The 26,569-nt window shown below is 35.0% G+C and overlaps 2 protein-coding genes across 6 annotated transcripts; one reads left to right on the top strand and one right to left on the bottom strand.

Annotated features, from left to right (window-relative positions):
* Positions 1 to 1,505: 1,505 nt before the first annotated feature.
* Positions 1,506 to 4,446, bottom strand: LOC115699014 (probable inactive receptor kinase At2g26730). Its single transcript, XM_030626224.2, has 2 exons — positions 2,435 to 4,446; positions 1,506 to 2,344 (listed from the first exon to the last, which is right to left on the bottom strand). The coding sequence occupies exons 1-2, from the start codon at positions 3,771 to 3,773 to the stop codon at positions 1,794 to 1,796; spliced, it is 1,890 nt and encodes a 629-aa protein (XP_030482084.2). The 5' UTR covers positions 3,774 to 4,446; the 3' UTR covers positions 1,506 to 1,793.
* Positions 4,447 to 17,534: 13,088 nt separating this feature from the next.
* LOC115699520 (DNA repair protein UVH3) lies at positions 17,535 to 26,569 on the top strand. 5 transcript variants are annotated; one of them, XM_030626978.2, is made up of 18 exons: positions 17,535 to 17,741; positions 17,835 to 18,085; positions 18,627 to 18,796; positions 18,879 to 18,981; positions 19,422 to 19,496; positions 19,572 to 19,690; positions 19,770 to 19,902; positions 20,268 to 20,345; positions 20,425 to 20,478; positions 20,621 to 20,805; positions 20,884 to 22,567; positions 22,987 to 23,181; positions 23,363 to 23,448; positions 23,668 to 23,959; positions 24,066 to 24,202; positions 24,543 to 24,627; positions 24,887 to 25,420; positions 25,706 to 26,569. In XM_030626978.2, the coding sequence occupies exons 1-18, from the start codon at positions 17,654 to 17,656 to the stop codon at positions 26,276 to 26,278; spliced, it is 4,842 nt and encodes a 1,613-aa protein (XP_030482838.2). In that variant the 5' UTR covers positions 17,535 to 17,653; the 3' UTR covers positions 26,279 to 26,569. The 5 variants fall into 5 exon arrangements, with proteins under 5 accessions (XP_030482838.2, XP_060959006.1, XP_030482839.2 ...); XM_061103023.1 differs by having other exon boundaries at positions 17,581 to 17,741; positions 19,578 to 19,690; XM_030626979.2 differs by lacking the exons at positions 17,535 to 17,741; positions 17,835 to 18,085; positions 18,627 to 18,796 and having other exon boundaries at positions 19,426 to 19,496.

The following is a 26,569-nucleotide window of genomic DNA, read 5'->3' on the forward strand; positions in this document are numbered from 1 at the left end:
AAATCTTTGGGTGTATTCAATGGTACTCTACAGTGCAGTGGGGTTCCGATACAGTATGATTGGGCAGTTGACCGACAAATTCCAACTGCTTGCACACTCCTTGGCAGTGCCGCGAACGTCTTAAAGAGAGTGACCTGGTCCACGACTCAACCTAAATTTTTTTCATTCGGTAATTGTGTAGAAAACAGAAATAGAAATAAATTGTGCAAAAATAGAAATAAATTGTGCAGAAAACTTGACACAAGAAAATTGTACTCAGTGTTCTTTCAAACACTACTAGTCCACGGGGTCACACCGAGAGAATGAAATCAATTAGTAAAGTCTCAAACAATTACAAAATACAATTAACTTAAACAAGTTTAGACTCACTCTAAAGCTTTGCTGCAATCCTTTGTAATTTACTTTGTCAACTGATTTCTGAATACCACCAAACAGCGAACTCCCTTCGTCTTGATGTGTGAGTGCTTACTTCCTTCTAAAGTATCACACCACACCAACCCAGCTCGGACGGACGCGCGCATGTGGTGGGTCAAGTGTGTGAGTCCTCACCTATTCGCACAAAACTGGGTACCCCTTAGGGCCCAAATCCAAATGCCAAAGTTGCACTATATATACCCTTATAAATAAGGGTTCATATCCTATATGTGGAACTCTTTTCATTTCACACACTAGAACACTTCTATATTTTATTAAAGATTTATCAAAGTTCCAACATGTTCTATTACAACAAATTTGTGTTCTACAGTAACAAATTTCCAATTTATTATAACAAATCTTTACATTAATATTTTTTTTATTGTTATCAAAGAAATTTGTTGTAATAAAACACGGTTTTTCAAATATTAATAAAAAGGTATCTATACTAATAATTAACCATTAACACAAACTACAAAACAGTTGAATATTTTAATAAACACAAAAACAAACACAAGCTTTTTCTCTAAGTTTGGCCTAAATTGGCCCAAGTTCAACAACCTTCACTGAATCATTCTCTCAATCAAGAATGAAAAGCATGTACAAAGAAGATGAACATGTCAGTCTATCTCTCTCACTCACTCTCTCTCCCTCTCTCTCTCTTGACTCCTAATCCTAAAACAATAGATCTCTTTCTGTAATCTCAGTGTTCACTGTTTTATGTTAGATGGTTGTGAAAAGTGACTGTTAAGTTGGTTAAGGCCATATAACGAACTTAACTAACTCGAAAAACTTTTCTCAAAGTTGTGGTGCTATATTTCAAAATGGCAAAACAGAGGAAACAAAAGTACAGTTATTAGTAGTTAATAGTTATTAATGATTTTTCAAGGCATATATATGGATGCAAAGCATGTGTAACTTCATTAATTATTAGCTGATGGATACCAATATGATCCATAAAACACCTTCTTAAATGAGTGTTTAGGTACATCTTCTATCTGTTTCGACGTAATAATTATTTAGAATTACTTGTATTTTTTTAGAAAATTCCGAATAATTTACAATGTCGAATATAAAATTTAAATATTTTGTTGCACACACGAATATATTTTCTTATACGCATAGTAAATAATTGTTTGAATTTTATTTTCGACATTGTAAACTATATAGAATTTTCTAAGAGTTTACAGGTAGTCTTAATAATAGTTACAAGTACAACCTACGTAATTATGAGAAAAGAAAAATCAAACTAATTTTTTTTTAAATACCGAAACAAATAAGAGATCTACCAGAACACTTATTTAGAGGTGTAATATATAAATTTCCTATAATTTATACTAACTAACAAGTAGTTATGTTCTATGCATGTATTAAATTTTTTAATCCAATTGTGATGGTTCAAAAGATACAGCAGATTTCTCATCTTCTTCTCTAATCGCGTTGATCATGGCTGCAACTTGGTTCATGGAGGGTCTAGCCTCAGGAGAACGGCTAACACATTGTATGGCTACTTGGAGCAAACTCACTAGCCTTTCTATGCTAGCGCATTCCGAGAGCAACGCCTTGTCGAAGACTTCAACTGTCCATTCTTCCCTCACAACAGACTGAACCCAATCTGTTAAGTCAATGCCATTGTGCTGCACCAGATTCCCAGTGAGAAGCTCAAGCAGGATGACACCGAAACCATAAACATCGTCTTTAAAGAAGGCGTTCGATGATTTGGAAGGGCTACTGTTTTCAACCCTCATGAGACCATACTCACTTATACATGGCTCCATGTTCTTGTTGAGCAATATGTTTGATGATTTCAAGTTACCATGGGCAATCTTGTCATCTTTGAGTTCTTGGTGCATGAAGGCTAATGCTTCTGCTATGTTGGCTGCTATTTCAAGTCTAGTGGCCCAATCAAATGCATAATCCATATTGGTTCCTGAAAAAGAGTTTGAGTTAAGAAGTTTAGAGAAAAAAAAAATTGAATTAACAAAACTAGTTAAGGGTCATCATGACAAGAATTTATTACCATGAAGAAACTTGAATAGATTTCCATTTTGCTGAAATTCATAAACCAAAAGCTTCTCTTGTTTGGAAGAATAGAAAGCAAGAGTTGGAAGCACATTAGGATGTTTCACTTTATCTAACCTCTGCATTCTTTGCTTAAACTCATGACTAGAAATGTCCCAATCTTTAATCCTTTTGACAGCTACAATTTGGTTATTACCAAGAAGGACCTTATAGAGACTACCACTCTTGCCTCTTCCAATCATCTCAGCTGGAGCCCTTAGCAAGTCCTCAAATTTAAGTCCATTTACCTCTGGACTAGTGAGCACCACCAGCACTGAGGATGAAACAAAACCACTTTGATCATCAGCTGAAGTTTCTGATTTAGTTAAACCACCAAAACTAGACTTGTACATGCTGTCATCTCCATCATTATCAACTGCAACTACTTTCTTTGGCAATGCATTATTAACCTTGTCTTTCTTTCTTTTGTTTCTTTTGCAAAGCATGAAAATGATTAGAGCAATACCAATCAATCCCAAAACAATATATCCTACAAACATAGTAACTGAACTTTTATAAGAATCTTTTGACTTCTCTGAAAGGGTATTTGATTGTGAAGGTGGACACTCATTTGGCAATGGATCCCCACATAGATAAGGATTACCAATAAAGCTATTTGCTGTGAAATGGCCATGAACATCTGGTATACTACCAGTGAAGTTATTGTTTGAGACATTGAATAGCTTCAGGTTTGAGAAATCGAATCGCGGTATCTCCCCACCAAGCTGGTTATTTTCAGCAAGGAATACTTGAAGACCTGAAATACTAGAAAAATCTGGCAAACTACCAGAAAATCTGTTGTTGGATATGTCAAATTGTATCAAGTTATTTAACATGACAAGAGAAGCTGGAAGGCTTCCTGAAAGCTTGTTCCGAGTTACATGGAAGTGAGTGAGTTGTTTGCAGGACGAAATCTGTGTAGAAATTACTCCATGAATGTTGTTGTACTCAAGATGAACAACACCAAGTGAGGCTGCAATTGGTGCCACTCCACAAAGAATGCCAATATCAAGCTCTCCTTCTAGTTTTGAGCTGTTGAGGTACAACTTTTTTATGACACTATTCTTTGTCCCACAAACTACACCAGACCAGTGGTCATTGCAAGGATCAGATGTAGTGTTCCAACTCGAAAGCGAACCGAGTTGAGTAGTGCCATTGTTGGATAGCTTTGAAAGAAAGTTAAGCAGTGATTTCTTAACCTCATCTTCAACAGAAGTTGTGGTATGAAGAAGGAGAAACAGAGAAAAGAAGATGATCACCACCCAGATAGGAATTCTGTTCTTTGTTGATGATGCCATTATGGGTTAATTTTTTTTATGTGGGAAAAGTTGGTGAAGTAAATAAAGGATATAGTATTGGAATGGTTGAGATTATGGACAAGGAGAAAAATCCCAATACTTTGTGTGAACTTGTTAAGGCCAGTTGGCTGATTCTAACAATGGAGATTTTTTGGATTTGCCGCTATAATAAAAGAATAAGCCATTTTTTGTTGGGGGGGCCGGCAGCTTATATAGCTGGAGTTTTTTAATGTCACGTTCGTTAGACTCCAGCAAAAATACATTAACAAATGATGTTGACCCTTTTGTTTACTCTTTCAAAATTCTTTAAAATATTTTTAGAACCGTACTAAAAATATTTTTTTTAAAAAAATAAACATAAATGAAATTAAACCTCACGGTCATTACAGAATATATTATTTGAAATAGAAGAAACAAGCACACGATCATACCGATTGTGGAAAAAGATCCACTTAACCACATTATGAGCAACAAAATTACATGTTCGGCTAACAAAAATAAAATTACAACTAGCATAATACCGGGAGAGTCTATTACAAAATAAGTGTAGTTTTCAATCTCCCAACGAAAATCTACTTACATTGTGGAAAAAGATTACAACTAGCACACGATCATACCGATTGTGGAAAAAGATCCACTTAACCACATTATGAGCAACGAAATTACATGTTCGACTAACAAAAATAAAATTACAACTAGCATAATACCGGGAGAGTCTATTACAAAATAAGTGTAGTTCTCAATCTCCCAACGAAAATCTAGTCCGTTGAGGAAATTGATAACTACCCTTGAGTCACTCTCTATAATAATAAAGTTCTAACTATCTTTAGCAACTTTCAAAGCCAAACAGTAACCTACCGCTTCTCCGCACGGAGCATCAGAAAACTCCAATCTTGCTATATGCACCCCACACACCACACCAAGGTGGTTTCTAGTCACTAGTCACTACCGTGATGCACATGCTTTTCTTTCCATCTCTACTTTCACATCACAGTTTGGCTTAATCCACTCTTGAAGAAGAGGTTGCCATCCATCAACCAGGAGCGGAGGAAGAGTAGGGAAAAGAGAGGTTCTATAATATGTGAATCAATTCAATACAATATTTCACATTAAACTCATTCATTTAATTTTTTTAAAAAAATTTGATATTCATGCTCTATATTTAAAGAATACTACTCAGTACTTTGAACATATTTTATTAATTATTTTGAGTTTTAATAATTATTTTTGTATGGAAATATTTATATATTTGAAATGAATGAAATATATAAAAAATTTTAAAAATGTAGAATTTTAGTGATGTATTTTAAATAAGTTGATGTATGATATAATGTAAAAATGTGTTGTAAATTAAAAAAAAAAAGTAAAATTTTAATAATATATTTTAAATAAACTGATGAACGATGCAATATAAAAATGTAATATAAATTAAAAAAAAAATAAAATTGTAATAATATATTTTAAAAGATATAATAAAGAAGGGGTTGAAAGTGCTCTAACGACCTGAAAGTAAAAGTTGATCATGTCAAAAAGGTCTCTCAACGGCTCAGATGTAATTTCATATATGATATCAGAAAATATTTGTATATAGATAGAATAATGAATAATGACATGGACACCCCAAAGTGAGATGCTGACATGGTCCAGATATAGGGATGGAATTGGATCAATCATGGGTTCTATTTTATTTTTAATAATAAGTATTAATTATAATATTTTATTATAATTTTTTAATTAATTTTTGTTTTAAAAATTACTTTTTTTTAGGTTTTTTATAGTATTTATTATAGCTATAATATTATTCTTATTAATTTTTAAAAAATAATAAATAATTTATCAAAAAATTTTAAATTTATTTTTAATACTATAAACTATTCGAAAATTTAAAAAAAAAAATTATAGAAATAATGTTATAACTATATCGAACACTGTCATAAAAAAATTAAAAAAAAAAAAAATTCCATAGAAATAATTTTAAAACTTAAAGTGTCAATTTAAATTTTCTATGTAATAATTCTAAGAAAATATTACAATAAGAGATTTTTGACAGAAAGATCAACTATATCAGTCCTCTAAGTTAATTTGTTTAAGCGGCAGAGCATCTTAGATTTTGTTTTGATTGAAACACAAACACATGACTTTTCACTGGCTTGGACTATTTATTGATTTCTTCTCATAAATAAACTCATTAGAGTGACTGCATATTATTATTTGTTGTGAGTGAAGAATTAAGTTCATGAAAGTACAAGACAGAAAGTGACTTTTATTTTTTGATTTATTCTCATAAATAAACTCATTACATCCTTAAAACAATATTCATTAGAGTTGAATAGACATTTCTCTTGTTCCATTTTTTATATAGATTCCTACCCTTCCCTTTGGAACTCAGATTTTAGGGAGGGGAAATTAGAGGAGTTTTAGAGGTTTTTATTTTCTTTTGTTTTGATTCAAATTAAAAATTAGAGACTGTTAGTAACCAAAAATAAAAAATAAAAATTAAATAGAGATTATAATTTTTAGATTAAACAAATTAGTGTTAAATTATTGTAATATATGCAAGAAAGTAAAAGAATTCACAGCTTGACAAAATGTTCTTATAGAGTCTTGAGATATAACGGTATTTATAACATAAATAATGAACTGTAATTAGCAGCTTTGTAACAAAAAAAACAAATTGCAAAATATTGAGAATTATGGGATTCCATCTCAAAATCAATTGGCAATGAGTAGAGTAGTCCATATTCTTATGTATGACTCAATTTTCTACCATTTATTCCATGTGAGACAATGTCCACAATACAAAAGCTTAGAATAAACGTTTGGTTTTGTTCAAACTAAGGGAGTTATTAAGTGATCAAGGGGAAATAGAATTCGAGCTGCTTCGAATGATACTCAAAGAAATTTTGTGTGTTGAAATTGTTTTTTCTATCTTGAGATCAATGTGGTTTTGATTGATGATCAATACATATCATATGAATCTTATCTTGATGATTACTTGTGGAACGAAATGAGTTTTTGGATTTAAAAGCAAATGAGATGATAATGCAGGCATTTTTGGTGTCTACTCAATATAAAGAAAACAAAAAAAAAAAAAATGTAAAATTCTCAAAGAAACAATAGATGAAGAGATTCAAAACATATGGAACAAACTTGATCTTGACTCAACATTATGAGTATTCGTGTTCGAGATGAAGATGAAGATGTTAAAATTAGACCTCACTGTAACCTTTATTATTACAGTTTTACAGATGAAGTGAAAATTACAAATAAAAGAAAACTGAATACAACAGAAATCAGATCCTAGGTGGCTTCGCCTCTAGTGGATCAAGAACTAGTTGTTAGTTACAACCGAAGTTGTAACTAACTCCTAGTTCTGTGATCAACCCTAGAACTACAACTATAAAAGGAACAGAAGAGAAGAGATGAAATATACCAGATGCAAAAATTCCCTAGATTACCAGATCTGAGAGATTGCTCAGCTCCAGATGTTGTTTTCAAGTTCATGCAAAAGAAACAAAGAAAGTTAGTGTGAGAAATCAGAAAAATAAGAGAGAAATAAACACAGAAAAACAAAAGAGAGAATACTTTAGAAATACCAGTCGATCTGTGACTGGATTTCTCACCTGTTGTAATATTCCTTCACATAGTGCAAGATCTGAGGTCGATCTTCAAGGCGAGCTCATCAGAGGACGTACCCCTAATTTTAGGGCGAACCTCTATATTTCTGGTGTTTGATTTCCTACTCTAAACTACTGTGTTTTGGCTAATATTTGTGTATGTGTGTGTGTGTGTTGTTTCTGGGGTGATTTTCTGGGTTAGATCGATCGAGAGATCGAGGGAGATCTCTGGTTCTAGGGTTTGAGAACCAGAGAGAAGGCAGAGAGAAAGAGAGAGAGTTTGAAACTCTCGAAGGTTCGAGGAGAGAAATGAGCTAGGGTTTGCTCTGAACTCTCTTGGTTTTATTTGAGGAAGAACGACAGATCGTTTTGATCAAACGATCTGTCGTGCAGGTAAGGAACGACAAGTTCCTTTGTCGTGCGAGTGAAAACGACCAAATCTTGGTTGTCGTGTGAATTGATATATTAAGTGATTTAAAGGACAATTTTGTCCTTGTCGTTTTGACTGTGTTCTTGAGTGGTGTAGGGTAAACTTGGAATTTCACCAAGTAAAATTCCTACAGTGGTATCAGAGCTTTGGTTCAAGCTTAAATCAACTCAAGAAAGAATCAAGAAAGTGATCAAGACTGGGAGAAGAAGAAGAAACACAACAAGAAGTTGTGGACAGTGGGAAACCTGTGGAAATTCCACAAGGCGATAATAAACAAATCTTTCTAAACTCTACTCAATTTAATTTTGATTTTCCTAACATGAGCAATATCAAGGTTGACATTGATCGTTTTGATGGATACGGTGATTACGGGATGCGGAGGAGAAAGATCGGATCCTGTGGCTCAACGAAACTACTTAGGGTTCTTGAAGACCCTATTGAATGGCGAAAAACACTTCAAAGATTCAACAAGAAGAACTGTTGGAAACGACCCTTTGGAATCATAATTTTCAACCTTTCTGATGCTATTATCAGATTGGTTGATAAAGAAGAAACACCAGCTAAAATCTGGAAGAAACTTGAAGAGCAGTTTCAACAGAAGTCCCTAACTAACAAGATCTACCTAAAAGAAAGGATCTTTGGGTTTAAGATGAGTCACACTAAAACCCTAGATCAGAATCTTGATGAGTTTCTCAGAATGCACATTGAATTGGCAAATTCAGGAGAGAATGAAGCTCTAAGTGATGAAAATCAGGCAATAATCATTTTGAATTCATTGCACGATTCATACGAAGAGGTAAAGACAAGAATCAAGTATGGAAGGACTTCAATCACACTTGATGAAGTCATCTCTGCCCTAAAATCTAAAGACTTAGAGATGAAGAGTGAAAAATCCAATTCTGGACATGGTGAAATGAACCTAAGCAGGGGAAGGCCATCTCACAAGAAATCTTACCAGAACAGGGGTAGAAGTAATAGTGCACATCATCATAGAAACTCAAACAAAGGAAAGAATAGATCACCATCAAGAGATTCTGGTGATTCTACAGGTTGTTTCTATTGTGGAAAACCTGGACACTACAAGAAAGACTGCTATTTCTACAACAACAAATACAAGAACAAGAAAGGGGGAAGGTTTCCAGAAAGATCAGATCAAAACAGGCAACAAAATGACAAGCAACAGGAAGCAAACTACTCAGATGGCTATGATAGTGGTGAAGTTTATGTTGCATCTACATCTTTCAAAGATGACTGGATTTTGGATTCTGGGTGTACTTTTCACATGACAAATTCTAGGGAAATCCTAACAGATTACAGAAACTCTAATGGTGGCAAAGTAATTCTAGGAAATAACAACACTTGCAACATAGAAGGTTCAGGTAATGTAAGTTTTAAAATGTTTGATGGGATTGTCAGAACCCTAACTGGTGTAAGGTATGTACCTAATCTTGCTAGAAATTTAATTTCTATAAGTGTTCTAGATGACATGGGTATTGTTAGCAAAATTGAAGCAGGTTCAATGAAGCTAAGTAAGGGTGCTATGACAATAATCAAAGGACACAAACATGAAGGGTTATACTACTTAGATGGAGAACCAGTGACTCACTGCAACAATGCGATCCAAGCAATCCGGAAGACACAAAAGGCATCCTATGGCACGAAGGCCGGGCACATCAGTGAGAAAGGCCTACAGATCATGAGTGATCAAAGGCTACTGGGTAAGGACAGAGTAAGTAAAGTGGATTTCTGTGAATCCTGTGTCCTAGGTAAACATCATAGGTTAAAGTTTAAAACTGGTATTCACAAAACTAAGCACATATTGGAGTATGTTCACTCTGATCTGTGGGGACCAGAGAAAACTCCAACACATGGTGGAAATGTGTATTTTATGTCTATTGTTGATGACCATTCTAGAAAAGTTTGGGTATTTTTACTTAAACATAAAAATGAGGCTTTATCTAAATTCATACAATGGAAAACCCTAATGGAAAATTTAACTAATCAAAGGGTTAAAACCCTAAGGACTGACAATGGCTTAGAGTTTTGCAGTGATGAATTTAACAGGTATTGTGGCTCTGTTGGAATTCAAAGGCACAGAACTGTGAGAATTACTCCTCAACGGAATGGGGTAGCCGAGAGGATGAATAGGACCTTGATGAACAAGGTCAGATGCCTATTATTGCAATCTGGGCTTACTAAAGGATTTTGGGGAGAAGTTTGTGTTAACGGCGGCCTACCCGGTGAACGAAGTCCATCCGGTGCCATTGAATTCAAGACACCGGAGGAGATGCAGTCGGGTAAGCCTCCCGATCTCTCAAACTTAAGAGTATTTGGATGTGCAGCCTATGCACATCAGAGTGTTGGTAAGTTAGAGCCTAGAGCTCTAAAATGTGTGTTCCTAGGCTATCCTGAAGGTACTAAAGGCTACAGATTATGGGTAAGAGAGAAACAAGGTTTTAAAGCTATAAACAGTAGGGATGTTGTTTTTAAGGAAGACTTATTTCCTTGTATTACTAATAACAATGCTATATCTAGTCCTACTTTAGACACTAACCCTGCAGGCACATCTGTGGACATGCAAACAAGGAACACTCAACCTAATGTCCGTTCGGGTGGAACCGAACGGGTGGAAAATACTCAGGGAGATGAAAACTTGGTAGGAAATGACCAAGCTCAGGATGACAACATTCAGGTGGAACCTATTACTGAAGAAGTACAAGAAAATGAGGCAATACAAGATTACCAACTGACCAGAGACAGAACTAGAAGAGTTCCTAGACCTACACAGAGATTTAGCTTCACAGCTTGGGAAGAAGTGCTAGCCTATGCATTCTTTTGTGCTATGGGAGTGGAAATGACAGAACCTAAGTCCTATGAAGAAGCAATGACTGATAAAGATGCCAAGAAATGGTCCAAGGCAATGGACACAGAGATGGAATCTACCGAGAAAGAACAAAACACGGATACTAGTGAAGAAACCTAAAGGGAAGAGCATAGTTTCATGCAAGTGGCTTTTCAAACACAAAGAAGGACTCACCGAGACGGATCCTAAGAAGTTTAAGGCAAGACTAGTGGCTAAGGGATTTACACGAAAGAAGGGATAGATTTTAATGAGATATTCTCACTGTGGCTAAGTATAAAACCATCGAATTATACTTACCATAGCTACTCAATTTGACCTAGAAGTTGATCAAATGGATGTAACTACTGCATTTCTACATGGGGAACTTGAGGAAGAAATCTACATGCAACAACCTAAAGGATATGAGGAAAAAGGCAAGGAAGACTTGGTCTGCAAACTGATTAAGTCCCTGTATGGACTTAAACAGTCACCAAGACAATGGAACAAAAGGTTTGATGAGTTCATGATCAAGAAAGGGTTTTCTAGGAGCTATTATGACACCTGTCTATACTACAAAGGCACTAAGATTGATGAAGTCATCTACTTACTGCTGTATGTAGATGACATGCTCATTGTGAGCAAGGAAAGAACCGGGATTGACCTAATGAAAGGTTGGCTAAGGGAAGAGTTTGAGATGAAGGACTTAGGCAAGTTTGCTAAGATCCTAGGCATTAACATCTCTAGGGACAGGGAACATGGGACACTAAGGCTACATCAGAAAAACTACATTAAGAAAGTCTTAGAGAATTTCTCTATGACTAATGCAAAGCAAACTAAGCAACCTATGACTAATCAGTACTACCTAAGCAAGGAGCAATGTCCTAAAACTACAGCAGAGAAAGAATCTATGAGTGAAGTGCCTTATTCTAGTGCAGTGGGATCAGTGATGTACCTAATGGTAAGCACCAGACCTGACTTAGCCTATGCCATTAGTGTACTAAGTAAGTACATGGCTAACCTGTAAACAACACTGGGAGGCTATGAAATGGTTACTAAGATACTTGCGGGATCTACGAAGTGGGATTAAACTACAAAAGAAGGGACAACAACGGAATGATCCTTTGGGTACGGTGATGCGGACTATGCGGTGTGACAGAGATAGTAGAAAATCTCCCTCTGCCTATTTCTTTACACTATGGGGAAATTGTATCGAGTGGAAAGTACAAGCTGACTGTTGTAGCATTATCTACAACGGAATACCGAGTATGTAGGCATTACAGAGGCTATTAAAGAAGCCATTTGGCTTAAAGGACTACTAGATGAACTTAAACTCCTAGATGAAGAACCTACAATCTATTCAGACAGCCAAAGTTGTATCCACTTGTGCAAGAATCCTGTCTTTCATGACAGAACCAAACATGTGGAAATAAAGTATCACTTTATACGAGATAAAGTGACACAGAAGGTTGTACAGATAGAGAAAGTTCCCACTGAAGAGAATCCTTCTGATATCGGTACTAAGGTGCTACCCTTAACCAAGTTCAAGCACTGCTTGGACTTGTTAGGGGTTGGTAGTGGTGGATGACCACTACCACTATGAGCTAAGACCCTTGAGGACGAAGAACTATGATAATAAAGATTACAGATGAGATCTAAGGTGGAAATTGTTAAAATTAGACCTCACTGTAACCTTTATTATTACAGTTTTACAGATGAAGTGAAAATTACAAATAAAAGAAAACTGAATACAACAGAAATCAGATCCTAGGTGGCTTCGCCTCTAGTGGATCAAGAACTAGTTGTTAGTTACAACCGAAGTTGTAACTAACTCCTAGTTCTGTGATCAACCCTAGAACTACAACTATAAAAGGAACAGAAGAGAAGAGATGAAATATACCAGATGCAAAAATTCCCTAGATTACCAGATCTGAGAGATTGCTCAGCTCCAGATGTTGTTTTCAAGTTCATGCAAAAGAAACAAAGAAAGTTAGTGTGAGAAATCAGAAAAATAAGAGAGAAATAAACACAGAAAAACAAAAGAGAGAATACTTTAGAAATACCAGTCGATCTGTGACTGGATTTCTCACCTGTTGTAATATTCCTTCACATAGTGCAAGATCTGAGGTCGATCTTCAAGGCGAGCTCATCAGAGGACGTACCCCTAATTTTAGGGCGAACCTCTATATTTCTGGTGTTTGATTTCCTACTCTAAACTACTGTGTTTTGGCTAATATTTGTGTATGTGTGTGTGTGTGTTGTTTCTGGGGTGATTTTCTGGGTTAGATCGATCGAGAGATCGAGGGAGATCTCTGGTTCTAGGGTTTGAGAACCAGAGAGAAGGCAGAGAGAAAGAGAGAGAGTTTGAAACTCTCGAAGGTTCGAGGAGAGAAATGAGCTAGGGTTTGCTCTGAACTCTCTTGGTTTTATTTGAGGAAGAACGACAGATCGTTTTGATCAAACGATCTGTCGTGCAGGTAAGGAACGACAAGTTCCTTTGTCGTGCGAGTGAAAACGACCAAATCTTGGTTGTCGTGTGAATTGATATATTAAGTGATTTAAAGGACAATTTTGTCCTTGTCGTTTTGACTGTGTTCTTGAGTGGTGTAGGGTAAACTTGGAATTTCACCAAGTAAAATTCCTACAGAAGATTATCTAAAGTTGTTGAGTTTGTGGTTCATTTTTTCAGTGATTTCTTCCATTATTATTGGTTAATTTGACTTTATTTTGGTACATTGATAGTTATGGTTTAGTTGATTACAAACTCAACTTATTTTCTTGTAGTTTTTATTTAAATATCTTTTTATTTTATTTTTTATTGTCAGTTTCTCCATATTGATGAATTAATGATTAATTTCATTGTTTAGAATTACAAATTAGTCAATTACTCAACTAAACATAAATTGAGGCTAACTTAAGCGAATCGTTTATATTCAAATGTAATAATTTGAAGTACTTAATCAATAATTTATTTAGTTAAGTTTTGAAATAGTAAAGTAGGAAGAATCTGAATGAGACAGCAGTAAGAGTTTTGATTGGTACAGATTGGATCATATATAGTTTCAAATATCATTTCTGCACATTTGATGCTGTAATAAGCCATATATAAATTTCAAAGTTAATTTATTGGTTTTACATGTTTTATGTTCATCCATCTAATTGAAAAGATAAAATTGCTTGATTTTTTATTCTGATATTCCAACCAAATATGATTTTTTGGAAGGTGAAGATGGCCGAATTCGAGTAAGAACAACACTAAAACTATAAGGAATTACATAAAGATAGAGAATAAGTTTTGGGGGAAAACTCAAAATATTAACCTCCTTTCAAAAGACTAATGTAGTAAGATAATACTTATTTTAGATCTGATATTGATAAATTTTCTTTATATAATTTGTACTCTTAATTACCAAATTACTATGAATAATCAAGTTTAATATTGTAACATTCTACCTTTGTTTCTCTAATTTGTACAGAAAACTTGACCAAAAAGACTCAACCATCAATTCTCATTCCATCATAATAAAGTTTAACATTCTATCTTAAGTATTCAACAACTAATAAAGATCACTAATCAAAAGGAAAAAAACAATAGTTTGATACAATCATAATCTTAATTAGCATGATTAATCAAAGATCAAGTTTGTTCCATATATTTTGAATCCCAATACCTATTGTTTCCTTAGCAAAACTCAATTTCCTTCTCTCTTTATGGCTAATAACAGGCAATGAAAGAGCTTCCATCTTGAAGCTTACATCCCTCAATTTGATCTCAAAGAAACTTCTGAGGTGAGTTCTCATACATAAGTACACCTCATCTGTCAACACCATAGGCAAGTCGGGGCAACGAAGAGCGACTTCAAGGCGCAAAACTTCTTTGAGGATCATTCGAAAGACCTCGAATTCTATGCCAACATCATTCTTTGGTACTTCGTTCACAATGAAACTCTGCTTGTTCTTTCTAATTGTTTTTTCTACTAAGTGAATCACACATAAGAATGCCTTGATCACAATGGAATCATTACCATTTTTCTCAACATTTAAGAGTTTTATCATAGCCTTGAAATAATCAAGATTGTTCATTAGGTTTATCCTATCACCCAAAACCGTCACCACAAAAAGAAAATCACTGATAACATAAGAGATATGTGTGCCAAGATCAATCACAACTTTCTTCATTTCCTCAAAAGTAGTCTTTCTTTGAGATTGATTAAGTTGTTGCATCCACTCAATCAAACTCTTTTCGCCTTTTCTTCTCCCCTTTTCGGTTTCTTTACTCCAAATTGTCATGAACTCTTGCAAATCTTTCAAGTAATCCTTGAAACAACGATGACCAAGATATGGAATGTTGTACTTGAAGTATTTGTCCTGAAATTCATCGGCGCGTTTGCTAAGACACTCGGCTTGATTCGTCATGTCTAGGAATTTGAGTTTGAATTCCTGATGATCATCGTCTTCATTGTTATTCCCCAAAAGGGCTGATGCAGCAGCAAGCAAAGACCTATATTCATTTGCTATTGCCAAAAAGTATTGAGAATCTTCTGAGTTTTCTAGTTCTTCTAACTTCTTGGAAATGTTTTTTGTGACATATCTCCATGCCGAGTCCATTGCATGAGTATTATCTGTCATTTCTGCCATGCATGCATGCCACTTTCAACTTCTTTAATTTCTTTTGTAATTCTTTCTGGTGAGAGAGAGAGAGACTGACTTTTTAGAGTCAAATGTCGTTTTATGTATAATGTATGTACATATGTAAATCTTTCTGAGTCTTACTGTTAAGAGCATGTGGTTAGATTAGTCATTTCAGGAATATGACTTGTGTATTATTTTCAAAAAAAAAAATAAGAATGAATCAGTATGATGTTGTGTCATCAATTCTTTCCGTCGTGAGGTATGAATATGAAAATAAGAATAGAAATAGAATAAAATAAATTTTAAAATATATAAAAAAAATTGATAAAAAAATTATTATGTTTTTTCTCATAATGTATTGGAATGGTCTTTCCTTACATTTTAAAATGAAATAGTCATTCCACCAAAATGGTGGAAAGGTCATTCCATTCCAATACTTTAATATACAACCAAACAAAGAAATGGAATGAAAATTTTTATTTCCATTCCATTCTATTTCATTATCTCCAACTAAACGCCGCCTAAATTAAACCTCAATTCTACTCAACAATAAACATTATCAAAGGGCCTTGGAATTTGGATCCTGGGCCATCTAAAATTCTGGATGGTTTATGCACAAACAACAGGAATTCCGATTAGTGTAGAAATCAACTCAGATTTTCAAAAATGCTCTTTGGCCTAAATGACTTTAAATCTTTTCTAATATATTATAGAGGGTAAATACTATTTTGGACTCTGTGTTTTGCAAAAGTTATCAATTGAACTCTCTATTATGTTAAATGACAAAATAGACCTTGTATTTTCTAAAATAGTACAAATAGGACATTGAATTGATTTTTTATCAAAATAAAATTTAATTATAATCCGATCTTACATTTTCTATATCTGTTTGTATTATTAAAAAAAAGTTGTCGAAAATTAAGCTCAGAGTCCTATTTTTACTATTTTAGAAAATACATGATTTATTTTGTCATTTAACAAAACAGAGGGTCCAATCGGCAACTTTTGTAAAACACATGATAAAATGGTATTTAGCCAACTTTAAATATGATAAAATAAAAAAAATATTGAAAAGTGACGATTTACTATAAGCTTTTTTAAAAATTGACAAAAAATTACAAGCTTATCAAAAATGAATTTTATGCAACCAAATTAAAAAATTTAGGAAAATTCTACAATACACCCCCTTAAAATGGATATATTGATGCACCCCTATCTGTTTTAGCATCCGAAATAATTTTTTAGTCAAATTTTTTCTCATGGTCACGTACGTTATAGTTATTTAAGACATCCTGCAAAATTTTAAGAAATTTGGAAAAGTTTAACATACTGAAAATTATGTTCAAACAGTATGTTGCACGCGTGACTATTTTATTTTATGCGCGTGTAAAATGGACTGTTTGAACATTGTTTTCTATATTGTAAATTATTCCGAATTTTTCAAAAATTTGTAGGATATCTTAAATAGTTATAACGTACATGAATATGAAAAAAAAATTAGCCAAAAAACTTTTTCTGGATGCCGAAATAAGTTAAGGGTGTATCAGTACATCCCTTTTAAGGAGATGCATTGTAGAATCACCCAAAAATTTATTTGTAGTAGTTTAAGAATATAAACTATAGGAAAATTCTACAATGCACCCCTTTAAAATGGATATATTGATACACCCCTATCTGTTTTAGCATCCGAAATAATTTTTTGGTCAAATTTTTTCTCATAGTCATGTACGTTATAGTTATTTAAGATATCCTGCAAAATTTTAAGAAATTCGGAAAAATTACACATGCCGAAAACTACGTTCAAATAGTGTGTTGCACGCGTGACTGTTTTATTTTATACGCGTGTAAAATAGACTCTTTGAACATTGTTTTCTATATTGTAAATTATTCTGAGTTTCTCAAAATTTTGCAGGATATCTTAAATAGATATAACGTACATGAATATGATTAAAAAATTAGACTAAAAAATTCTTCTGAATACCGAAATAAGTTAAGGGTGCATCAGTACGCCCTTTAAAAGGGGTACATTGTAGAACCACCCTAAACTATAAAGTATACAAACTTATGAAATGGAATAAAGTTGAAAAGAAAATTTTAGAAAAATAACAAAAGTAAATTTTAAAAATAAAATTAAGTTATTTTTTTTTTATAGTAGGGTGCAAATAAAATTTTCTAAAATATTTGTGTCTTTTTTTTCACTCTAAAAAAAATCGATTGTAATTGAAGACCACGAGTAATACGACGTCGTAGTGTAGTTTAAGTTCCAACTTCCAAACGGACTTTTTGGTGGTATAAAAATTAATTGGCGGCAATAAATAAACTGAAAGTTGAGGAGAGTCGTCGTCGTCGTCAGCCGAGCGAAATGGGAGTTCACGGTCTTTGGGAATTACTGGCCCCCGTCGGTCGCCGCGTCTCCGTTGAAACCCTATCCGGAAAGAAGCTTGCCATCGGTAATTAAAGCCTATCATCTCCTAACCCTAACCCTAACTGCATCGTTGCTCGATTACTGAACGAAACTTGTTTCAATTTGATTTTGTTGACAGATGCCAGTATATGGATGGTGCAGTTCATGAAGGCGATGAGGGACGAAAAGGGAGAGATGATAAGGAACGCTCATTTGCTTGGATTCTTTCGCAGGATTTGCAAGCTTTTGTACCTACGGACCAAGCCTGTCTTTGTCTTCGATGGTGGAACTCCGGCACTCAAGCGCCGAACCGTCATTGCGAGACGAAGAATGCGTGAGAATGCTCAGGCTAAACTCCGAAAAACTGCCGAGAAATTGTTGCTTAACCATGTGAGTTTCCCCTCAATTCATTTCCAACTTTCTGTGCTAATATGATTGTTATTAGTAGAAGAGTGATTTGGAGTTCAAATATAAATTATTAAGTTGGGAATTTGACGTTTAGTTTCAACAGCAATTTGGTTCTCAAAGACCCTTTTTGTGAATCTAGAGTTGGCATTGGGATCATTTTTTCCTTTCATGATTGTAATTTTCTGCGTGTGAGTGCATCACTCATTCTTTTCATGTGTAAGAGATTGATTGAGAATGCGGACACGTGTCCCTGTCCATTTAAACATGGCATGTCGGTCGGTTCATTTCCAGCTACGGGACATTGAAGAACACGTCTATTATCAACCTACGCATTTGTTTAATGGATTTTACCAAGAATTTCGTTTTGCTTTTTGGTCCAAATGAATAAGCAATGTGTAAACTTGGAAGTGGATTTTGTACTTTGTTATTATTGGTAGATATTGTTAAGGTAAACTATTTAAAAGAGCCTCTGATTTAATGCCTTATTATTAACTTTTTATTATTCTTTGATTTGTCTTAATAGCTTAAGGCGATGAAGCTGAAAGAGATAGCAGAGGGCATTAAGAATCAGAGGCAAAAGAATGATGCCAAGGGTAAGAAGGTTTTGAGTGATCAGGACAACTTGGTAGGCAATGATTTTGGGAAAGAGGATGTGAGCTCCATTAATTGCAATCAGGAAAAGCTGGATGAAATGTGAGCCTAATACAAAATTATATTTGTAACTTTTGTATTTTTGTACGTGGTCTGGTCTTATAATTATTTTGATGAATAATAGGCTGGCTGCATCTATTATGGAAGACGATTTAGCTAGCAACTCAACAAAGTCTACTTCTATTCCTTTTGAGGAAGATGGTTGGGATGATGAGGAAATGATACTAGTATGTATTCCATTTTTTGTAAACCATTTGGTCTGTTACTTAAGTTTTTGTTATCATGTTTGTTAACCTAAATTTTTTGTTGAATTTCCAGTTAATTATTACGTGTTTCCATAGTCCATTTAGTAAGAATTGAGAAACTACATTTTGAGTTGGAGGTCTAGTGGTCCAACCCATGGATTGGGTACATGAGATTTTAGTTCTGGGGACCTACCTACTATCACCTTCAAAATATAATAGGGTTCAGTGGTAGCATGAGTAAATATAAAGTTAATTGGGTAAAGTCCTTTTTCAAGGGTTCTATCTGCTCAGCCAGCAAAAGGAAAAAGCATCCTATCTGCTCGGCCAGCAAAAAAAAGAAAGAAAAACACTCTTGTTTGCGTAGGTGCTTATTTTCTTTGTTATAATTGGTTTATGATGCAAATTTCACTATTTCTGACCAGCCAGATATGCATGGTGGAGTTGATCCAGCTGTATTAGATGCTTTAACACCGTCTCTGCAACTTGATCTGAAGCAGGTTTGCTTCCATGCAATTCTTCTTTGTAACTAGGAAAGTGACAGCTTAGTAACTGTGAACGATTTTTGAAACTAGAAACAGAAGCAGGATAATGTTGATAAGGGTAAGAAGATCATGCTAGATGAAGCAGGGATCAATGTAGGGAGGGACAATGTGGTGTCAAGCAGTCTCAACCAGGAGAAGTTAGATGAAATGTAAGCTGCATACATACTTGTACCAGACTTTCAACTAAGCAAGTGATGGGCATTGATGATTGCTCTTTGAGTGATTTAGGTTGGCAGCATCTCTCATGGAAGAAGAAAGTTGGAGTTTTTATAACAAAGCATCAACATCTACTACTCCTTATCCCGTTGAGGAGGATGGTGATATGGATGAAGATGAGAATGGTGATGAAGAGATGATACTGGTAATTAGTATCCCCATAATACCCAAGTGTATATAATCCATTGTCATTAAAGTCAATGCCTCTGTTATATTTAATTGTTTATGTTGCATGAATACCTTAAGACTTGATGATTTTCTGATTGGAAATCTGGAAACAATGTTGTACTTGAAGTAAGCAAATTGCCCACCATCTGCTAACTGAAGCTTTCATTGTCTCTACACCTGCAAGGTTTAGTTGAAGTTAATACCTAAAAACATTTGGCAATTTTCTTGTTGGTTTTTAAGTTATGAGGTGAAATTGTTTTTAGAAATGGTAGTTTCATCCTGGGTGTAATTGTGATGAGTTGTTTTAATTTCTTTTCACATGGTTGTTTTATTATTTTGCAGCCAGCAATGGATGGTGAAGTTGATCCTTCCATACTAGCTGCTTTGCCTCCATCAATGCAACTTGACCTTCTTGTTCAAGTAAGCTACATTTTTATGTAATTGTGTGTATTTATTTCCAGTGAGGTCTGTAACACTGACATTATGTCTGTCTTTGTAGATTAGAGAAAGACTGATGGCTGAAAACAGGCAGAAGTATCAAAAGGTCAAGAAGGTAGGTCCTTAAAGGCAATTATATCAATGCAACTAGTGTTGCTTTGTTCTAAAATAAATATTGATAATATGATACTCTGGTTGGTACTTGCCCATACACGTTTTGGATCATCTAATATATGGTCATTTTTATCTACATTTAGGACCCTGCAAAGTTTTCTGAGTTACAGATAGAAGCATATCTTAAGACTGTTGCTTTCCGCCGGGAGATAGATCAAGTGCAAAAGGTTGCTTCTGGAAGAGGAGTAGATGGTGTACAGACTTCCCGAATAGCATCTGAATCTAACAGAGAATTTATCTTCTCATCATCTTTCACCGGTGATAAACAGTGAGTCATTATATCCTTCTTACTTATATGCTCTCATCTTGTATGACTTTGTGATATATAGCATGATTATAATCTCAGGGCACTGTCTGCGAGAACTGAGAAATATGGAGATAAGCAACAGGAAGAAGATCCTTCAAGTGTCATGCATGCTCCTGCGTCTACCATTAAGTCTAACAATGTGAATGGATCAAAACCCAACAACCCGAGAAGGGCTTTTGATGACAATATTGAGACATATCATGATGAGAGAGGGCGAATTCGTGTAAGTAGAGTGAGAGCTATGGGTATTCGCATGACCCGTGATTTACAAAGGAATTTGGACTTGATGAAAGAGATTGAAAATGAGAGGACGAATGTTGAGTGTTTGATAAATGAAAGTAATCATGCAGTTCCGGAAACTTCATCTGGTAAAGAATTTTTAGAAACTTCTTGTGGTGGTGCTGATTCTGTTACATTGGATTGTACAAATGAAGATTCTGTGGTTAATAATGGTGCATCTGTGGAGATTTCTTTTGAAGATGATGGTGACATCAAGTGTTTTGAAGGTGATGATGAGATATTTGCTCGTTTAGTAGAAGAAAATCCTCTTAAACTATCGTCTGATAATATCATGTCATCAAGGAACATGTCTTGTAGTTCTGATTCAGACTGTTCCTGGGAGGAAGGTACTACTGAGGCGAAAGATAAAAGTTTCTCAGATGATGTTAACCTCAGAACTGAACTCCCTTGTAAAGGCAATAGCATTGATGATAGTGAAGTGGAATGGGAGGAAGGAGTGTGTGAATTTACTGAACATGCTTCCTCTGATTCAAAAAAGGCAACTTCCAAAGGTAATTTAGAAGAAAATGCTGAATTGCAGGAGGCAATAAGGAGAAGTCTGGAGGATTTAGATGCTCAGAAATCTAATTTTGCAATGCCTGAAGATGACAAACTGGAAATTGCCAATGGATATTCTAGTGAAGGTAATGGGATTACTGACTCAGAAGACAGGGTAGAAGGGCCAGTTTCTCCAGGGAATGATTGTACAAAACAAAACAGATTAACTTGTAAAATTTTGGGTAACGTTGAAACTCTGAATGATGTGGATCTTGTAAGTATCTCAAAAACCTCTGATTCTTCTGGTAATCCTGATAATTCGAGGATAATGATTGGGTCACCATGTGAAGTTCGCATCAGTTCTATGGAACAACCCATGCAAGATGCAAATAAAAGTGCTAATTTGTCCAACGAAGCACAAGCACCACATGCAGAATATGTTGCTCCTGTAAAAGTAAAAGAAGTCAATGTGGCTGGGGAAGGTCTTCTCTGTACTTCTAATAAGGTTGACGGGTTCTCTACCTCTTTTGATAAGTTCGCTAAAGGTGGTTCTCACTCATCTGTTTTGTGTGATGACGGTCCCGATGATGTGGTTGAAGATCAGAAAATTGCTACTGAAGCTAAAACATCATCCAATTTGGTTGAGGCAACCGGCAAAGCTGTCTGTTCATCGAAAGCAGTGACAAATGATTTAATACGTGATGTTGAGAATGAAGATAATTTAGCTTCAAAGATAGGTCAGGAAAAAATTCCCCAAGAAATTGAGCATAGCTTGGAGAATTCTTCATTTAAGAACAATGATGGTTTACGGGTTGAAGTTACAGAGGCTAGTCTAGAGGAAGAAATTCAAGTTTTAGCCCAAGAACGTATGGATCTTGGAGATGAGCAGGGTAGGCTGGAACGTAATGCAGAATCTGTTAGTAGTGAGATGTTCACAGAATGTCAGGTGGGTCATAAATTGTTGATTTTTGGTTATAATGTTGTGATCGTAAGGCATGGACATAGCTTACAGATTCATTAGTTCAATTCTGCTGTACTTTGTTGTTTTCATTTCAAGAGGAACAATTCCTTAAAACAATAACAAAGTGTTCAAGTTTGGAACTTTAATTTTTTCTATTAGCACATCAGTTCTTACATATATGTTGATACTTAAAGAACATTCCACCTAAATACTATGCCAAGTTATGACATCCCATCTCCTCTTGGTGGATTGGAAACACTTGGTGTTTTTTACTACTAGTTTTTTGTGTCTTGTTCTGATCATTTTTATAGGTCTGTTATACTATCTATGAATCCTCTTCCATCAAGTTATATTTATGTTAGCATGAGTTGCTAAACTTTTTGACCCATGCGACTCTTTTGTAGGAGCTACTGCAAATGTTTGGATTACCATATATCATTGCACCAATGGAGGCCGAAGCACAGTGTGCTTATATGGAGCTAGCAAACCTTGTTGATGGTGTTGTGACTGATGACTCAGATGTTTTCTTGTTTGGAGCACGAAGTGTTTACAAGAATATATTTGATGATAGAAAATATGTTGAGACATACTTCATGAAGGTATAAGGGATGAAGAGTTTATGCTTAGCGTGATTTTTTATATGTCCAAATAGATAATATTCTGTTTCTGGATGTGCTTATAATTATTCTTTTGATTTCTATATATCTTTTCTCAAAAGAATTGATTGTAGTAACTATTTTTTTAAAAAATTCGATTCTTCTAATGGTACATTTCCAACAGGACATTGAGAAGGAGCTTGGTCTAACAAGAGAGCAGTTGATTCGCATGGCACTTCTTCTTGGTAGTGATTATACTGAAGGTGTCAGGTAATTGCCAGCTGCATTTAATTTCTCATGAGATCATGCCACGTTGTTATGCATTTTCTATACGCATGGGTATCTTATACTGCAGTCCTACTTATCTAGGAATCACTATCACATATATTTAAAAAATCCGGCAGGTTTGGTATTCCTATCATCTGCTTTCATACAGTTACTTGATTAAAGTAATTGATTTTGAATCTATTAGTCTTCTTTCTGTTATAGTGGTATAGGCATTGTTAATGCTATTGAGGTTGTAAATGCGTTTCCTGAGGAAGATGGCCTCCAAAAATTCCGGGACTGGATTGAATCACCGGATCCTACTATATTGGGGAAGTTTGATAACGAAAAAGATTCAATTGCAAAGAAAAAAGGGTTAAAAATTGGCAATAACGTGAAAAATTCAAAAAGCAAAATGGAAGAAGCATCTGCATCTCATGAAAACATTTCTGAGGATCAAGAACAGCAGTCTGCCGATCATACTCAGGACATAAAGAAAATATTTATGGATAAGCATGTAAGAGATGATTCCTTAGGTGTTTTCTTTCTTTGTGTTTTTTTTTTTTTTTTGTGTACAAACTCATGTCTTTTCATTACTGATACTTTAAAAATTTATTGTGTAGAGAAAAGTGAGCAAAAACTGGCATATACCTCCGATATTTCCTAGTGAAGCTGTTATTTCTGCTTACATTTGTCCTCAAGTAGATAAGTCAACCGAGCCTTTCACATGGGGAAAGCCTGATCATTTTGTTCTTCGCAAGTAAGTTAATTCTCCTTTAAGTTTCATAAAGTTTGGCGTTTAGGATGGCAGTCTTTCCATCCACAGTTTCTTTCTAGTGTCACAGACAGTTAATCCTCTTATTTTATGGAAATTGAGTCATGTCTTTGAAAAACAGAGAGTTACAAGCATGTCTTCATTTTCTAGAGACAGAATTCATCACTTTTTCGGCATTATTTTCGATCTGACCTTGTTTATAATTTAGAGACATTGGAGTAAATGAACAAATCCACTGTAATTCTTACATTTTACTCCAAGTAGCTTGAGTTTTGTTTTGGTAACTATAAGCTACTTATTTCCTGATCGGTTCTGTGGAATGCAGATTGTGTTGGGACAAATTTTGCTGGGGTAGCCAGAAGGCAGATGATTTATTACTACCTGTTCTGAAGGAGTACAATAAACATGAGGTCGTGAACTTGCCATTTCTCTGTCCCTAAAAACTTATTGCTAAGAATGGTTAGGAACATAGGATTGACAGAATACAAAAAATTGTGAAAATGCAGTTGGTGAAGCTGAATCTGCTTCTCTCTTAAACACAAAAATACTAGCATTCTAAACAACCATCTTAACCATTGCATTAGAGCATATCATCTATCTTTCATCGGCTTATGATCTCATTTTCTCACTCTCTCTATGCTGATATGTATTGTTCATTTTCTTGTGAAGACTCAACTACGTTTGGAAGCATTTTACACATTCAATGAAAGATTTGCTAAAATTCGAAGCAAGAGAATTAAGAAGGCTGTTAAAGGAATTGCTGGAAAACCATCCTTGGAGTTAATGGATGACGTTGTAGAAGAAGTTTCTGGATCTAAAAAGAAAAGAGAAAGACCTGATGGATCTGGGGATGACCAATCAGAGAAACTTCCACAGGAAACAGAGCAAAGTGTTGCCAGAAACCAGAGCAAGTATAGGAAGAAATCAACTCCCAAGCAATCAAAGAAACAAAAGATGCCCAAGGATGGGCTTGTGTCCGAATCACCGTCACTACCAGATGACAGAGGAGAAATTAGTAAGAAATCACGTGTGAGTGGAAGTTGCAGAGGAAGAGGAAGAGGAAGAGGTAGGATTGCAGGAAGAGGGAAGGGGAAAGGAGTACCAAAAACCAGCTCCAGCTCCAGTGATGGTGAGAATGAGAATGATGATGATGTGGAAGAAATTCAAGTTGAAACATTTGAAAAGCCACTAGAAGTGCGAAAGGTAAGCTCAATAAAGAACACCAGAATATGAGAAATTTACACCACAAGTTGATTTATGCTAATCTTTTGCCCTTTTACTGTTATATTTTTCTTTTGAGGCCGTGCTTAATCTGTTTGAGATTTTGAGTGAAAATAAGTACAGAGGTAACATAAATATTTTGAGAGTGATATCCTGAACAAGTCTCTCTCACAGCATATTGCTTCATTTCGTAATATATATCCCCAGTTCTAACTATTCTATCGCCACTCTTTTGACACTTACCATTGATCTTTTCATGCCTCTCAGTCATCACGATTGCGGAAGCCTGTAAGCTACACCGCAAATGACTCAGACATTGATGATCATGACAAATTATTTGATGGCGAGGCATCAGAAAGAGATTTATTTGAAAATGCTAATTCTAGTCTTGGTCAAAATGAAAAGCATGATGTTGAAAATCCTTCTCCCAGAAACGGCTTGGATGGAGACTATCTTGAAGAAGGTGGGGGTTTCTGTCCAGATAGCGGAGAAAATGACCAACCAAGTGTGAGCCAACTTGGTGTTTCCCATCTTGAGTCTGATGTTTGTGAAGAATACTATAAGACTGGAGGAGGGTTTTGCATGGAAGAAAGTGAAACCGGCCCAGATGACAGTAGCATTTCTGGGCAAGGTCCAGCTGCTGTCTTAGACAATTCGTATCTTTTCCATTGTTCTGGAATGGAGAGCACAGAGGCATGTGTTTCAGAGCCAATTATTGATCAGGCAAAATCCGCAGCGAATGATGAACAGTCAAAATCACGTGGGTTGTCGCCAGAGATGAATCCTGTGGGAACTCTACAAGCCATGCCTTACCTGAGAAAGAAACGAAGGAAGAGGTGAACATCTGTTTTGAATTTGGATGCAAAGACAGTTTTGTGTATAATTATCATCCATGTGTGTATTTATCCTATCTAGGCTCAAAAAGTGTTCATTCAAATGTATTAATATTATACAATGCTTTAAGGTGCAGTGCCACTCAGAGAACAACGATGTATAATTTGTTCTACCAGGGATTTCGCCGAGGTTGGTTTATACTCTGTTAATAACAGAAAAAGAACATTAATCTTAATTAGTGTAATAGCACAATATTTACGTATCTTATATTAGAATTTAGAGATTTACTTGTTAACA

Source organism: Cannabis sativa, chromosome 8 (assembly GCF_029168945.1).
Source record: "Cannabis sativa cultivar Pink pepper isolate KNU-18-1 chromosome 8, ASM2916894v1, whole genome shotgun sequence".
Lineage (NCBI taxonomy): Eukaryota > Viridiplantae > Streptophyta > Magnoliopsida > Rosales > Cannabaceae > Cannabis > Cannabis sativa.

Bases quoted from the DNA above. Each gene is read 5' to 3' on its own strand.
- LOC115699520 (XM_030626978.2), top strand. From the start codon at position 17,654: ATGGGAGTTCACGGTCTTTGGGAATTACTGGCCCCCGTCGGTCGCCGC. The intron at 19,497-19,571 runs GTTTGCTTCCAT...TTTTGAAACTAG, and splicing joins TGCAACTTGATCTGAAGCAG to AAACAGAAGCAGGATAATGT. The intron at 23,182-23,362 runs GTATAAGGGATG...CATTTCCAACAG, and splicing joins TTGAGACATACTTCATGAAG to GACATTGAGAAGGAGCTTGG.
- LOC115699014 (XM_030626224.2), bottom strand. From the start codon at position 3,773: ATGGCATCATCAACAAAGAACAGAATTCCTATCTGGGTGGTGATCATC. The intron at 2,345-2,434 runs GTAATAAATTCT...ACTCTTTTTCAG, and splicing joins TCTATTCAAGTTTCTTCATG to GAACCAATATGGATTATGCA.